The 15,160-nt window shown below is 39.3% G+C and overlaps 1 protein-coding gene across 3 annotated transcripts; it reads left to right on the top strand.

Moving 5' to 3' along the window:
* Positions 1 to 36: 36 nt before the first annotated feature.
* Positions 37 to 14,901, top strand: LOC120737049. Of its 3 annotated transcripts, XM_040037497.1 has the most exons (15): positions 37 to 304; positions 1,082 to 1,190; positions 1,480 to 1,642; positions 3,388 to 3,580; positions 4,344 to 4,440; positions 4,529 to 4,590; positions 4,856 to 4,970; positions 5,203 to 5,264; positions 5,828 to 5,930; positions 7,921 to 7,985; positions 9,068 to 11,057; positions 11,139 to 11,198; positions 13,062 to 13,142; positions 13,749 to 13,814; positions 14,130 to 14,901. In XM_040037497.1, exons 2-15 carry the CDS (start codon positions 1,088 to 1,090, stop codon positions 14,381 to 14,383), a joined length of 3,414 nt encoding a protein of 1,137 aa, XP_039893431.1. In that variant the 5' UTR covers positions 37 to 304; positions 1,082 to 1,087; the 3' UTR covers positions 14,384 to 14,901. The 3 variants fall into 3 exon arrangements, with proteins under 3 accessions (XP_039893431.1, XP_039893440.1, XP_039893447.1); XM_040037506.1 differs by lacking the exons at positions 37 to 304; positions 13,062 to 13,142 and having other exon boundaries at positions 608 to 1,190; XM_040037513.1 differs by lacking the exons at positions 37 to 304; positions 1,082 to 1,190; positions 1,480 to 1,642 and adding an exon at positions 2,954 to 3,145.
* Positions 14,902 to 15,160: the final 259 nt, after the last annotated feature.

The raw sequence follows: 15,160 nt of genomic DNA, 5'->3' as shown, positions 1-15,160 counted from the left end.
AAGGTAAGAAGGTAATTATAAAACTTTTAAAAGACGGGCGTTCTGACAGATACAGTGCTTCAGAGTAGGCACAGCCGTGGTGAGGCGGCAGGTGAGGGAACGACGACGAGGTACGGTGGAAAGCATACGGCGGAGAGCGCACCGCGGGGACCGGACCACAACGAGGTGAGGACGGCGGAGCGGGCCGGAGCACGCGGAACGGTTCACGGAGGTCACAGCAACACGCGGGGCGGGGATTCCCGGACTGTCCCAAGCACCGGGGTGGTTATTTTTACCCTGGCCTAATCTCATCACTTGTTTCAAGGTAAGAAATTACACAAGTATGTGATGTTTCACTGAGTTTGAAAGAAGGCCTTTTTCACGACAAGATCACTTGTTTAATGTAAAATGGCTGCTACTGCTATTAAAAGATGATCTTTGCCCAAATACCAAGGAAACATTGGAAGGCAAATACAAATAAACTCTTTTAGATTTATGAAATCAAATTGAGACAGTATTGATGTCACTCTGCACACATTTGTTTATAAAATATTGTAAAAAAAACAAACAAAAAACATTTGTTTTGCTCTTATAGTTGTGTTGATGAAGCACATGATTCCTGAGAGATATAAAGTTTAGTTTGACAGACAGGTTTAGGCTAAGTCAGAGTTAGGCTTTAGTTAAATTAGGACATTTAAGTATCTTTAATATCTGCAAGTGCATGCTTTCTGTTAAAACAACTCAGACATCAGCCTTGTCTGTGTCTGTTATGTGAATGTAATGAGAGCATAGAACTCAATTGAAACAGTTTCAGTATCCATGCTATTAGTGAAATAAGAAAAATTGGGTGGAGCATGTCAGATACTTGACTTAATCAACACAGGTGGAACACAGTCAAGTTCATCTGCACAAATACAGCCTCGCCCCCATCCATTTATCTGTTAATCAGAATCCCTCCAGCACTCATCACCAAACTAAAATAACCTTAAACTAATAATACGCTAACATGGGGGGTGCTTCTCATTCAGCTTTACTAATGCCCTTGTAAGCATAAAGGCTTGAAGTTTTGATGTTGTTTACATTTTTATCTTGATTTCCTTAGCAACTCATGTCACGGAGAACCACTCCCCTTCAGGATGCCATTAATCACATCCTTGCAAGAAGAGACAAGAATTCAATGTTAGAAATCAAATTTATTAATTCAGTTAAAGGTGAGTGACTTTGACACACTGCAGGCTAGACTGAGGGGTTACGCATCACCAGTGGTGACCTGTACAAACATCAATATAAATTAAAATTAAAGGTATTTTAATAATAATTTAGTTATTAGCGAGCCTGGCTATTTATGTTTTCTGCACTTGGACATGTTCTCTTTATTATATATGTAGAATTGAAAAAAGCACAACATTGCATACTTGCAATTTACAGATATACATATTTAATGAATTGATTATTTGCAGTGCTGCCACGCCTGTGTCTCTAATATGGTTGTGTCTTCAGGTCGTGGCATCTTCACTTTAGCCAATTTCAAACAAGGAGACTTCGTGGTCGAGTATAGAGGGGAGCTTATTGATGCAACTGAAGCTGAACACAGACGTAACCTGTACCCCAGCGCATGTTCAGTCTTCATGTTTGAATTCATATGGAAGCAGAAGACATTGTGGTAAATTCAAAATGACTGAATGTTTACATTTCTATTGCAAGGTCAGGATTTCTGAAGCAAACATCTCATATTGCTCTTTAACGAGTCCTTACCTCTGGTACCCGGCCCCGTCAGTCCCCAGAATCTATAGAAGGGGGAGTGACGGACCCGTGGAATAGCGGGATCTCATTCTTACTGAGGCTCCGTCATTTCCCGGTGACCCTGTGGTCCCCGGGAACTCGCAGTACTGGGGACTGACGGGACTCCACATATGCTGAGGGCCCGTTAGTCCCCGTATTCAGCCTGTGTGTGCCTTCTCTAATACACACTCACGGGCGTAATGTACGGGGTTAGAGGGGTAATAATATAAGCCTACATTTTACAGCTAAGACAGTGTGCTCACGCTGCTGTGAAGATTTAAAATATAATATAGAGATAGAGAAAATAATATGAGAAAATTCAAATGGCCAGGGCTGAATGAGCGGCCCTGTGTCTGTGCGCATTTGGCACATGTGGACACGGAGACTCGTGCACTGTTATACTGTGTCCAAAACTACTGTATAATATGTACAACGCCAAAACAGTACATGTCAAGTGTTCTCTGTCTGTGAGGTAGGTAGATGGATGGCTTGATGGATAGGTGAAAAACCTTTCAACACAAAAATAAAGAACATTTCATTAATCATTCAGATAAATTAAATGCATTATACAGAAGACAAACAAATAACAAAAATATACACTTCAGTAAAGCCTCTTTTGTCTAAACTATCATTTATCCTAGTTTAGTTTACATTCATTAGTTTTTAAATCAGAGGTGAGTAATTTCAAACAACAAAGATGAAATAAACTGGTCTACCTTGCACTTTTTACACTTTCTGTAACAACTTACATTTTAAAGTATACATTTTAGAGTTTACAAATATTTTAATAAGACTTAAACCAAGGATTTTCCTTTTACAAAGAATTATTTTCCTTAAATTAAACCAAACATATTTACACTAGTTTTAAGATTTAACCAAGGATTTGGGGTAATTACTTTTAGTATTAATTAACATAAGTGTGGGAAACACTATCTACATAAACAGTTTATTCAAACTTAAACATTTATTTTAATATCAATATAATTTTTTAAACTTAAATGCAATAACTATTTCCCAAAGCATAAATACATTTCCACAATTGAGCTTCCATAGTTCCCAAACATAAGCAGCAAATATGAGTCCGAGCTTACCGATAGCCCGTCTAACTCAAAGTCTTCCTCACAGTGGAAGTGGATTGTGCTTGGTTTGCTGTCCTCTCAGTATGTCACACTCAGGGTCAAATGACTGCTGCATGCATTTTAAGGTCTACTAGGCACGCCCGCCCTTGATTGCTCTAATTCAACTCACCTGGCGGAGCAGTGCGCACCAGGCTGCGCTTAGCTGTAGATTGCACAAGGTCTAATCAGCGGCCACGCGCAAGCAGCAGCACAGAGCAGGTAGTGGGCAAGAGGAGGAAGAGAAGAGTAACAGCAACACCTACTAGGTCAGCGCGACAGTACAACAAAACCACGTTTAAGCTCTAAGCACAAGTAGAAGCGCAAACACTTATCTCAGTCAGAAAGCAACGCGTCCTTGACTGATGGACCCTCTTTAACTTATCAACTATGCATTTAACAACTAAACTTGTATTGGATGTTGTGTTTGTGTTGGTGCTTAAAAATTATAGTATAGTTCATAGGCGTGTCACTATAAATGTTTGTTTAATGTATGTTTCCAAATTTGCAGTATTGATGGAGCACTTGAAGATGGGTCATTTGGGCGACTAGTAAACGATGAACACAGGACACCAAATTGCAGAATGAAGTTGATTGAAGCAGAAGGGAAGCCACATCTCTGCCTTTTTGCACTGAAGGAAATTGCGGCAGGAAGTGAAATTACTTATGACTATGGTGGGAAAGAATGGCCCTGGCGGAAAAAGGTGGGTCACTTAAAAAATTTTTTCCCCCTATGAATTGTTGTTTAAAACCTACATATCTAGATGTCACAATTAGGGCTGCAACTAACGATTATTTCAATAATAGATTAGTTGTCGATTAATCGATTAGTTGTTTCAGCCCTAGTCACAATATATAAATGTCCTCTTGGTGGTATTCAATCTGGTTACTAAATCTTGAATTTGTATGACTTTCCCAAGTGATGATTGCAAGCTTATCTGTTTTGTGTCCCCTCCACAAGTGTGTTTTACTGAGTGGCCACACACTGGAGGTGAAACAGTGAAAGCATCAGTTTGAGCTCAGATGTCATTATGAGGCTGATGGCCAGTGTCCTTGAAAACCTTGGGTTTTTCTGTGTCAGACATATACATGCACCTTTTACTCACAGTCACTTTAGCTTCTTAGTATTGTCTTACTTTGGCTTCACTTAACTAGGTAAGGGTTAATCACTCTGTTTCCTTGCAGTTAGGGTGAGAGTTAGAACTGTATTTAACTGAAGGTGAAACAGAAAATGCTTAACTATGTGTGTGTGTCTGACACAGACAAACTCAAGGTATGTGAGAACACTGTCCTGACACCTGAGCTCAAACTGAGTCTTTCACTGTTTCATCTCCAGTGTTTGGCATACTCAGAAAAACACACGGGTTGAGGGGACACTGGTTAGAAAAGACCACTCGTAGTGGATTAAATACATTTCCACTGTAGCTGCCAGATGTTTACAATATTTGTTCTACTTTTCATACCCAGCTAAAGATCGCAAGCATCCCTTCTGGTCAACAGTGTGTTGCAGAGCCTATTGCTCATGACGTGGAGCACCATGTGATCTCTACAGACTCATTCACAGGTGAGTCCCTGCTTGAGTAAGCACTACATGTTAAACCCTGGGGTCTTGCAAAGCACTATGCCTCCATGTCTTGTGTTCTCTTCTACAGACAGAGAATTAAGAGCAGAGTGTCAGTCATCTAGACCTACAGCAGACAACTCTGAGCATGAGGTTAGCATGGATTCATCTGTTTACTAAAGATTGTATCAATGTGTAGTTTGGTAAATAGTGTGGTTTGTAAAGATCATGTTTATCAATTGATTACAATTATACTGCATGTACAGTCTTTAAATCATTGTAAGTACAGGTAGTCATCATTTAACATTGCATTTCCCTCTCAACATCATTTGGGTGTTTTAAGGTTTGACTGAGAGTGTCCCTCTTGATCAGATGGACACTGTACCATTGATGCTTGTTCATCTTTGCATCTTTTTAGGTGCATTCTGTTGGAGGTCAGCGTGGCACTTCTTCTCTGAAAGAGTTAATTGGTGAAGTTGGTGTCCAGTATCAGGAGTTGTCACCCCAAGCGTTCTCAGAAGAACTTACCAGTGGTCAGTTTTGAGTAAATGTTGTGAACTTCTGGCAATGCATGACATGCCTGAAGGTTTGCTGCATGAAAAATGTGCCAGTATTGGGACATTTCTGATGATTCTAGTGTCTTGATGGATATTTTGAGTAGAATTGTAACAGTCAGGGATGTGAATTGATTGCGTTATGCGTAGATGTGTTTTTTTTGACTTAACGAAAGTCAAGCACTGAATCTCCTTGTGTTCCCTTGTACAGAGAGCAAATCGAAAGAGGTGCCACAATCATCCAGAGCTGTGCCTAACGACTCTGCTTGTGAGGTGAGTTGAAATTGACCTTTGTTTTAAAATTGACCTATGGTTAGAAGTGTTATGGTGTTTACATGAAACTCCATTTTGAGTATTTTAGCAAACATCTGGCAGCGGTGGTGGAAATGTCCTCTATTTAGAACAGGAGGTCTTTTCTAACCACAGTGTCCCCTTAACAAGTGTGTTTTACTGAGTGGCCACACACTGGAGGTGAAACAGTGAAAGCATCAGTTTGAGCTCAGATGTCATTATGAGGCTGATGGCCAGTGTCCTTGAAAACCTTGGGTTTTTCTGTGTCAGACATATACATGCACCTTTTACTCACAGTCACTTTAGCTTCTTAGTATTTTACTTTTGCTTCATCTAAATAGATTCCCCTCTCTCTAACTCACAAATCTCAGGAATTGAATAGATATGCTTCACTATTTTATCTAAAAAGTAACTCCTATCTCCCTTTCCATCTCTCCTGAAGGATTGGTAGAAAATATGTAAAATGGTCAAACATTTTTAATTCGTCATAAAATATTTGGGTAACAATGTTTTATGTTTCATTTCATGTTTTTAATTTTTTCCAGTGTACAATTCATAGGCTGGTATTTGAATCGGTGAAACTTGACAAATGCGGGATATGCCATTCACCTTTGACAGCTATCAGATGGCACGGTCTAAGATGCAAGCGTAAGTGTATTATTTATCTTGTGTTAATTAATGCATTTTTTCACTATACCATAAGTTACCATGAGTCAGGTCTACATTTTCATATGTAAAGAATAAAAAAAATCACTTCAAAGTTTTATCAATTCAAACCATTGCAATGATACACAGTGTAATGGCAGATACTATCACATATCATGCATTTGAGTTTGTCTGCTTAGTGTGGCAGAGAACAGAGAGCATACTGTAATAATGTATATTGCCCTCTTACTCTTTGTTGATTAGACTGTTGAACTTTACAACTTTAAATCTTTGTTTCACTCTTTCAACATCAAGCTCATATAAGCTAAATAAGCATCTCACCGCGCGCAAGGCATGCGGTCCGGGTCAAGGGTCACGACTACCCGGCGTGCATCGTAAACAGTAAACACTGCCGCGTGTGATAGCGATATTGAATATTTTGAGCGTCCTAAAGTCAATGTTTTAAAAGAATTTGGTACGAAACGGGGATACAGTGCTGCTGGGAAGAGAAAGAAAGAATTCGTGGCCCTCGCTTGGGCGTTTTCACTACAAAAAGCCCCTATAGTTTTAACAAAACAGCAGGAGCGGGAGGCTATGCTACCTTGGATATAAGTCTCTGCTCGAGATCGAGACTGACAGTTGTCAGATGACAATTCCAGATCCCTTAGAGCTGAGGGAAGGTTGGTACAATGAATCGACAGCTGCAAATAAACTTTCACTTTCAAAGCCTCATATCCGGAGCCATCAGCCTCTGTGGTGCCCGGAGACGCTCGTGCGGGGTTTGGCCACTGACGTCTGGCAACCCTGGCACAGCACTTCCCCGTAGGCCTATATCCATGGATGTATTAAAAGAACCAAGCCTATATCTGACGGAGAAGTATAATTCAGCCTTTACATCGTGGGTGGTGGTGTACTCTGACCCGGCCGCGCCGTGCATGCGTACTGACAATGCTGATTTAGCTTATTTGTGATGTTACAATGCAAAAACCACAGTTCCTGATTTGATCTGTTATATAAAGATAAAGCAAAATGCACAAATGTTTAATTATATTTAAGAGAGTATCAATATGTATGAAGTAAACTGCCCTCAAGTCTGTTTGTCATTCTGTAATTACACATATACACAAACTTGGAAGATGATGTTTGATGATAATAAACCCTTTGAGTAAACATTGCATCAACTTGCAATCTTCTTACAATGTCAATATAGGAAGCCCAATAAGGTACTGGGTCTGATTAATCCAGACCTATTCCAATAGATCAATCAGGCAATTTGCAATACAAATGCTTGATGGTGTCTCTACACATTTTCAATGACTTTTTAGTAGAAGTCCTTTTCATCTCAATCCTTATTAATTAATGTAGGATAAACATTTTAGCTTTTCTGTTTCTCATTAGATCATATATATATGTATATATGTGTATATGTGTATATGTATGTATATGTGTATATATATGTGTATATATGTATGTATGTATATGTGTGTGTATATATATGTGTGTGTATATATATGTGTATATGTATGTATATGTGTGTATATATATGTATGTGTGTGTATATATATGTGTGTGTGTGTGTGTGTATATATATGTGTGTGTGTATATATATGTATATATATGTGTATATATATATGTGTGTATGTGTGTATATATATATATATATATGTACATATACACACATGTGTATATATATGTTTACTAATTAGTCTGTTTTTAAAATAACAATGTTTTATATCTCAAATCTGATGAAAAAAATTGATTATTAGGATGATTCAGTATATCATATTCATAAGTTTAAAATGTGTCTTAAACTTAAAAAAAAAATCTGCTTTTTATTCTGAATTATGCGTTGGTTTTAAATTCACTTTATGCTTGTTTATATTTAGTGGTCTTAGTGAATATAATTTGTGATGTGTGGGATCGCTACTTTTTAAATTATAACTTAATGAATCATCGGTTGTTGTCTAATGCTGTGGTTTCTTTGTATTTGTAGAATGCCGTTGTGTGTGGCATAAGATCTGCCTCCAGACATCTTCAGAAGACTGGGATATGTCCGACGTAAGTGTACAGTGAAATTCAACCTGGAAAGACTCAGATACGGAGAAAGAATTAGACATGCTTTATTGAACATTAAATATTTGGCGGTCAGACCCCGCCGGGAAAACTGTTGATAAAAGCATTGCTGATTGAAGTAGGAGGTCTTCCCCCGGGGTCTGGACACTGGTGGTGGTATGGAGGCAGGGGGCAAGCATGGGGGTGCAGGGGTGGTGGAGGGATGCGAAAACGCTGAGAGGCCGAGCTATGGGTGAAAGAGCTTAAATGTCCGGATGCTGAATGGAGGCGTAGGTGCGAGGGAGCTCCGGATTGGCTGCGCCGGAGTGAGCAGCTGAAGGGAGTTGAGATGATGATGATGATGATGGAGACGATGTGCAGGTGTTTCTCCCAGGTTGAATATACGCAGGCTTCATTATAATATAGTTAATATTGACGTAGATGCAGTTCGTGAAGATTGCCACATGTTGCTTGCTCTTCCTTTTTCTTTCATCACAAAATTATAAGGATAATCAGTTTTGTAAGTGTTGTCTCAGATAGAGAATTGAAAGCAGAGAGATTTTGGACTGGATAGAGTGTAGAAGTTATGTGAGAGAGGCCAGAAATAAATAAACACATTGTAAAAATATTACTTAGATTTTATTATAATCCTTTTTTTTTTTTTTTTTTTTAAACAAAGTTTCATACAATCTAGTCTCAAAGGTTTTACAAATTTTGATCTGTGGGGGTCATTGTGGGAGGGGCTCCGGGACCAGGTTAGGGCTGGTGTCTTAGTGTTTTTGTTTTGTGTTTGTTTTTTTTGTTAATGTCATTGTTCAAAAAATATAAATTGGATATTAGAAATGGGACAAATATCAAAAAAGTACTGAATCGATTGATCAAGCAAATTGATCAAGCAGAATCAAAATACTTGCACAAAATACATATCTGCTGCACATTTTCTTCTTTAAATCAGGAGGTATTTCTTAGTACTTTTAAGACATCTAGAAACTTTGGTTTACGTCCCGAGCTCTGTGACGTGAACAATTTAGCATTTATCCTTCCCATGTTTATTTCTGTTATTTAATCTATGCTGTATTTACGAACAGGGTGATGTCTCATCTGATGAAGAATACATCCCAAATTCTGCATCAGATTCAGAAAGCTCAGGAACAGAGTTGTCTATTGAGTTACCTGGACCATCAAAAAACTCCCATGCTGCTAGCATGCCTGATTTATGCGTTACTTTTGCTGAAAAAGAACAGACCATGGATGTTAAGAACAACTTTGAGCACATTTTGAATGATCTTGAAACTACTGATGATCTTCATCCCGACCAAGAACCAGACAGCTCAGAGTCATGCCAGCAGAAAACAAAAGATGCATGTAGCGAAAAGAGTACTGTGGATATTAGCCAAAATGAATCCCCAACCAAGTCAACAAAATTAATCAAAAGCACAGTCAATTTTTGTTTTGTGTGTGGAAAACCTCAAACAAAATTTGCACGTCATCTGGAGACGCATGTAAATGAAAATGCTGAAGTCGCCCAGGTGCTTCAGTTACCCAAATCATCAAAGGACAGAAAAGTTCATCTTGAAAGGTTACGAAACCTTGGTAACTTCAAGCACAACTCTGCTGTTAAAACCACAGGATCAGGTTGTCTTAAAGTGAAAAGGATCTCAAAAAAGAGCAGCAGCAGCAGCGCTGAGACATACGAGTACTGCATATACTGTAAGGGTATGATATCCAGAAAAGAAGTTTCTCGGCATATGAAAAGATGTGCTTTAAGACCAGAGAATAATGCTGAAGAGAAGCTGAAAGATAGAGTCTTTGGTATAGCATCTACTCAATCCACAATGTCTCAGCCAATTTCAAGTGAACTCTACTCAGTACTGGGCAAGATGCACAAGGATGATGTGTCTAGTGCAATAAGGAATGATCATTATATTATGCAGTTTGCTCAGTCTCTTTTTAATAAGCATGGAAGTGACAGATCAAAGCATGAGTATATAAGACAGAAAGTAAGGGAACTTGGGAGATTACTTGTGACTTTGCGTCACACAACAAGAATCCATAATATGGAAGAGGCAATAAAACCAGCCAACTTCTTTATTCTTACTAATGCTGTCAAGAGAGTTTCAGGTTTTGATACTGAAACCAGCACATTCAAAGCCCCAAGTTTGGCCCTGAAGCTTGGACATTCTCTCAGAAAAATAAGTGATATTATCATGTGTCGTGCTCTCATGGAAGAGGATCAAGAGGCGATCGATTCAATCAGGAGGTTTCACACACTTCATGAAACAAAGTGGTCTGAATTAGTTTCCCATTCAGCCTTATCAAACCTGAGTGAGGCAAAATACAACAAGGTCGACAGCCTTCCACTGACCAGAGATGTTCAGAAGCTGCAGTTATATCTTGGTCAGCAAGTGGAATCAGCTAGGGAGAAACTAGGTGATAACCCAACAGCAGGAACTTATGCAGCACTAGCAAAGGTGATCCTTTGTCAAGTGATTTTGTTCAATAGGAGGAGGGAAGGTGAAGTAGCACGTATGACTGTCAAAAATTTTGAAGATCGTGACATGTCCAAACTAAACGATGACATCAGCTCTGGGCTTACAGAAGTTGAGAAAAGGCTTTGCCAACAGTTTGCCAGAGTGGAACTGAAGGGGAAAAAAGGACGAAAGGTGGCTGTGATCCTGACTTCTGATATGACCGATAACCTGTCACTCCTCGTTAGTAAGAGGAAAGAGTGCGGGGTATCTGAAAACAATATGTACCTTTTCGCCATTCCTTGTAGTGATGGTCACTACAGAGGGCAGTTTGGTCAGTTTGCAGATGCTTGCGGAGCTGAACATCCTCAGAACCTCAGATCAACTAACCTTCGCAAACAGATTGCCACGATAAGCCAAGTCATGAACTTGAAAGATAATGAACTAGACCAGCTGGCCGATTTCCTCGGCCATGACATTAGGGTCCATAGAGAATACTATCGACTGCCCCAATCAACAATTCAGCTGGCTAAGATCTCCAAGTTGCTCATGGCCATGGAGAAGGGAACTGTGAAGGATATTCAAGGAAAAACTCTGGATGAAATTGGTGGTATGCATGGTTTATATGTTGTTAAATCGGCTTGGTGTTTGTGAATATGGTTGGTCTAATAACATTTTTTCAATTTTATAGATGACATAGATGGGATGGCTACTGGATCACAGCAACTCCCTGATGCTTCCACATTGCGAGGTACTGAAATTATTGTATTCTGTGTTATAGACTTTGCAGTTGTATTGATAAAATATTTAAAATTTACATTTTTATATATTTAGATAATGTTATTGCAGTTCTGTTTGTACTTTGCTGTGTAGTTAATACCATTTACAGTGAGGAAAGTAAGTATTTGCTATTTTGCAAGTTCTCCCACTTAGAAATCATGGAGGGATCTGAAATTTTCAGCGTTGGTACATGTCCACTGTGAGAGACAGAATCTAAAAGAAAATTCTGGAAATCACAATGTATGATTTTATTAAAATATTTTTGTATATTACTGCTTAAAATAAGTATTTGAACACTTGCTTATCATGCAGATTTCTGACCCTCAAAGACCTGTTATTCTGCTTTTAAACAGTCCAACTACACTCTGCTCATGATTCTAATTTAGCAGCACCTGTTTGATGCCGTTAGCTTTCATAAAGACACATGTGCACCCCACAATCTGTCAAAAGTGTTGCAGCAACATGAGTAAAACCAAAGAGCTGTCCAACGACACAAGAGACAAAACTTTAGACCTTCACAAAGCTGGAAAGGGCTCCAGAGCCACTGCCAAGCAGCTCGGTGCGCGACAGTGCGCGTGCACGCATGTGCGTGTGCGCGATGGAGCGCGTGCAGGTGACTGTGCGTACCCTCTGCAAGACTCCTGCAGGTGCCCCTGAATGGAAGGAGGCTAATGTCTTCCTCGGACTGGAGCCCCACGTAAGATCTCAGCTCGTGGGGTGTCAGTGATGCTAAGAAAGGTGAAGAATCAGCCCAGAACTACACGGGATGAGCTGGTCAATGACCTGAAGAGAGCTGGGACCACCGTTGGCAAGGCTACTATCAGTAATACACTGAGACGTCATGGTTTAAAATCATTCATCACACTGAAGGTTCCCCTTCTTAAGCCAACCCATGTCCAGGCCCGTCTGAAGTTTGCCAGGGACCATCTGGATGATCCAGAGTCATGGGAGAAAGTCCTGTGGTCAGATGAGACCAAAATAAAACTTTTTGGTCTAAACTCCATTGTTGTGGTTTGGAGTAAGAAGAAGGATGAGTCTCATCCCAATAATACCATCCTACAGTGAAGCATGAGGGTGGAAACATCATGCTCTGGGCTGTTTTTCTGCACGGGGGACAGGACCACTGCACTGTATTAAGGAGAAGCTAAACGGGGACATGGATTGTGAGATTTTGGGCCAAAACGTCCTTCCCTCAGTCAGAGCATTGAAGATGGGTTCTGGCTGGGTCTTTCAACAAGACAAAGACCTGAAGCACTCAGCCAGGAAAACCAAGGAGTGGCTCCGTAAGAGGCATTTCAAGGTTCTGAAGTGGCCTCACTAGTCTCCAGACCTCAGTCCAATAGAAAATCTGTGGATGGAGTTAAAAGTCTGTGTTGGCCCAAAACATGACAGATCTACAGAAGATCTGTGTGGAGGAGTGGGTCAAAAGACCTTCTGCAATGTGTGCAAACCTTGTGAAGAACTACAGGAACTGTTTGGCCGCTGTAATTGTTAACAAAGGCAATATTAATATAGTTTGACTCAAGTGTTCAAATACTTATTTTACAAAGAAATATACAAAAAACTTGTTATAAAAGCATACAATGTGATTTCTGGAATTTTCTTTTAGATTATGTCTCTCACAGTGGACATGTAGCTATGATGAAAAGTTCAGACCCCTCCATGATTTCTAAGTGGGAGAACTCGCAAAATAGCAGGGTGTTCAAATACTTACTTTCCTCACTGTATGATGTATTTTTTATATATATTTTTTATATACATACATACATACATACATACATACATACATACATACATACTTATTTAAATTGTTGTTTGTTTTTTTTTGTGCTAGAAAAATCTATCAATGACAATGAAGAAATATTAACTTCTGTGACTTCTGATTTGCCTCACTTCTCCGAGACTGCAGCTCAAGGTACATTTTCAATGCTGTACTCAAAGTTTGCCCAACATATCTTATGTAATGAGCTGGGATCTATGAGTTAGTCCTGTTCAGAGACAAATCCAGTGAAATGTGCAGTAACGTATTTTAACAGCGCACATCACGTATGATAACGATGCTCTCTTGTTTCATTGATGCCACTTGCATCTCTGTTTTTCATTGCATTAAAAATGAAATCAGACTTTACTATTAACACTACTATGCTGATTACGATAACCTGGGATTGTGAATAGAACAATATTACTAACCATCAGTACATTTTTACATGGTCGATTGTTAGTTGTTCCATTCCTAATTGTGACACTAATGCTTTATGACTAGTATTTTGATGCTTCATCAGTTTTGGCCAAGCAAAATTTGGCCTGTGCAAAATCTACATCATTTCCCAGTAAACTTATTACCCAAGGTATTGTTGACTTCATCCAGTTCAGCAGCATTGCCATGTGTATAGTTAGTATAATAGAACTGGCTGTCACTGTCCCCTCTGTGCCCATGGTGTTTGATTGGTAGGCAGAAAGCCTCTTTAAGCCCATACATTTATACTGTGCAATTCTTTTTTTTTTTTTTTTTTTTTTTTAGATGACCAGGGGAATGATGCCTGTGTGACTTCTGGTTCACCTCCTGTCCCTGACTCAGTTACTAAAGGTATGATATAAATCAGATGCCATGTCCATCACTAGGCACTATGTGCAGTCAACACCAACATCATGTGGTTAGACATTATATAACATATAAAGAAGCTGATTGTATTTTGTGTTTACCAAGCAGTGTGATGAACTATCATGTTAATGAAAACAATCAAACTTTAAATTTTATCAGGTCTACAGTCTATTTATTATCACACACAATTTGTTTAGACAAGTACCAGCTTGTTTTCACAGTTTTGAACACCATCTCTACCTACAAGTGCATCTCACATGATCTTTTTAAACTTCAAATTTGTTTTGTTTTATTGAACAGGTTTATGTGTTTCATCAAGGCGGTGTGTGAAGAGACCATGGTCTGAGGAGGAGATAGGAGCGGTGATGAAACATATGAAGCCTTTTATTGAAAACGGTATCACTGTCACCAACCAGCAGTGTCTGAAGTGCAAAGAAAAGGAACAACCTATCTTGGAGACGAGATCTATTCAAAACATTCGAGATTTTGTGCGCAACAGAGGACTGGTCTTTAAAAAAAAAAAAAAAATGTTAAACACTAAATGCACTTTTTGACAGTCTGAGCCTTTACCTTTCTGGGCCTGATTTCAAGGTTAGTGTTCTCCATTCAAAAAGTATGTAGTTGACTTCACTGTGCTCACAGGCAGTGTTTTGTTTTGATGTGTGGTTAGCCTGAGTCTTTTAATGCCAGGATTCACTTTTATTTTCCTTCAATAATTGTTACAATGCTGTCCTTTTAAGGAATTGATTATTGAGTTGGTTATATTAAATATAGTTCAGTAATTCAACAAATGTGTTGTGTGTTGATATAAGTCTTATGTATAAGTCATGGTGTCAGCCCGACTCACCCCTGGTGTGCAAAGGTGCTGTTTTATTGGTCAGCCACTCAGTGCCAGTTTCTTCAGGACAATGAAAAACTCTATAATACATAGTTTGTTCTAGTTGATGCAAGCACTGTTGTGTTATGGTCACCGGTTCGATCCCTGGGCTCTCTGTCCTGGTCGTTGTGTCCTTGGGCAAGACACTTTACCCTACTTGCCTACTGGTGTTGGCCAGAGGGGCCGATGGCGCGATATGGCAGCCTGGCCTCTGTCAGTCTGCCCCAGGGCAGCTGTGGCTACAACTGTAGCTGTCTCCACCAGTGTATGAATGCGAGAGTGAATGAATAGTGGTATTGTAAAGCGCTTTGGGTGCCTAGAAAAGCGCTATATAAATCCAATCCATTATTATTATTATTATTATTATTATTATTATTATGATGCTTCTAGTTGTTTTAATGACACTTTGACCACCTGTTAGTAGATCACAACAGATATGATCTGTGGTGTTTTA

The sequence above is a fragment of the Simochromis diagramma genome, unplaced genomic scaffold (assembly GCF_900408965.1).
Source record: "Simochromis diagramma unplaced genomic scaffold, fSimDia1.1 OVJJ01000327.1, whole genome shotgun sequence".
In the NCBI taxonomy this organism is placed as follows: domain Eukaryota; kingdom Metazoa; phylum Chordata; class Actinopteri; order Cichliformes; family Cichlidae; genus Simochromis; species Simochromis diagramma.
This window is presented reverse-complemented; position numbering and strand designations above follow the sequence as displayed.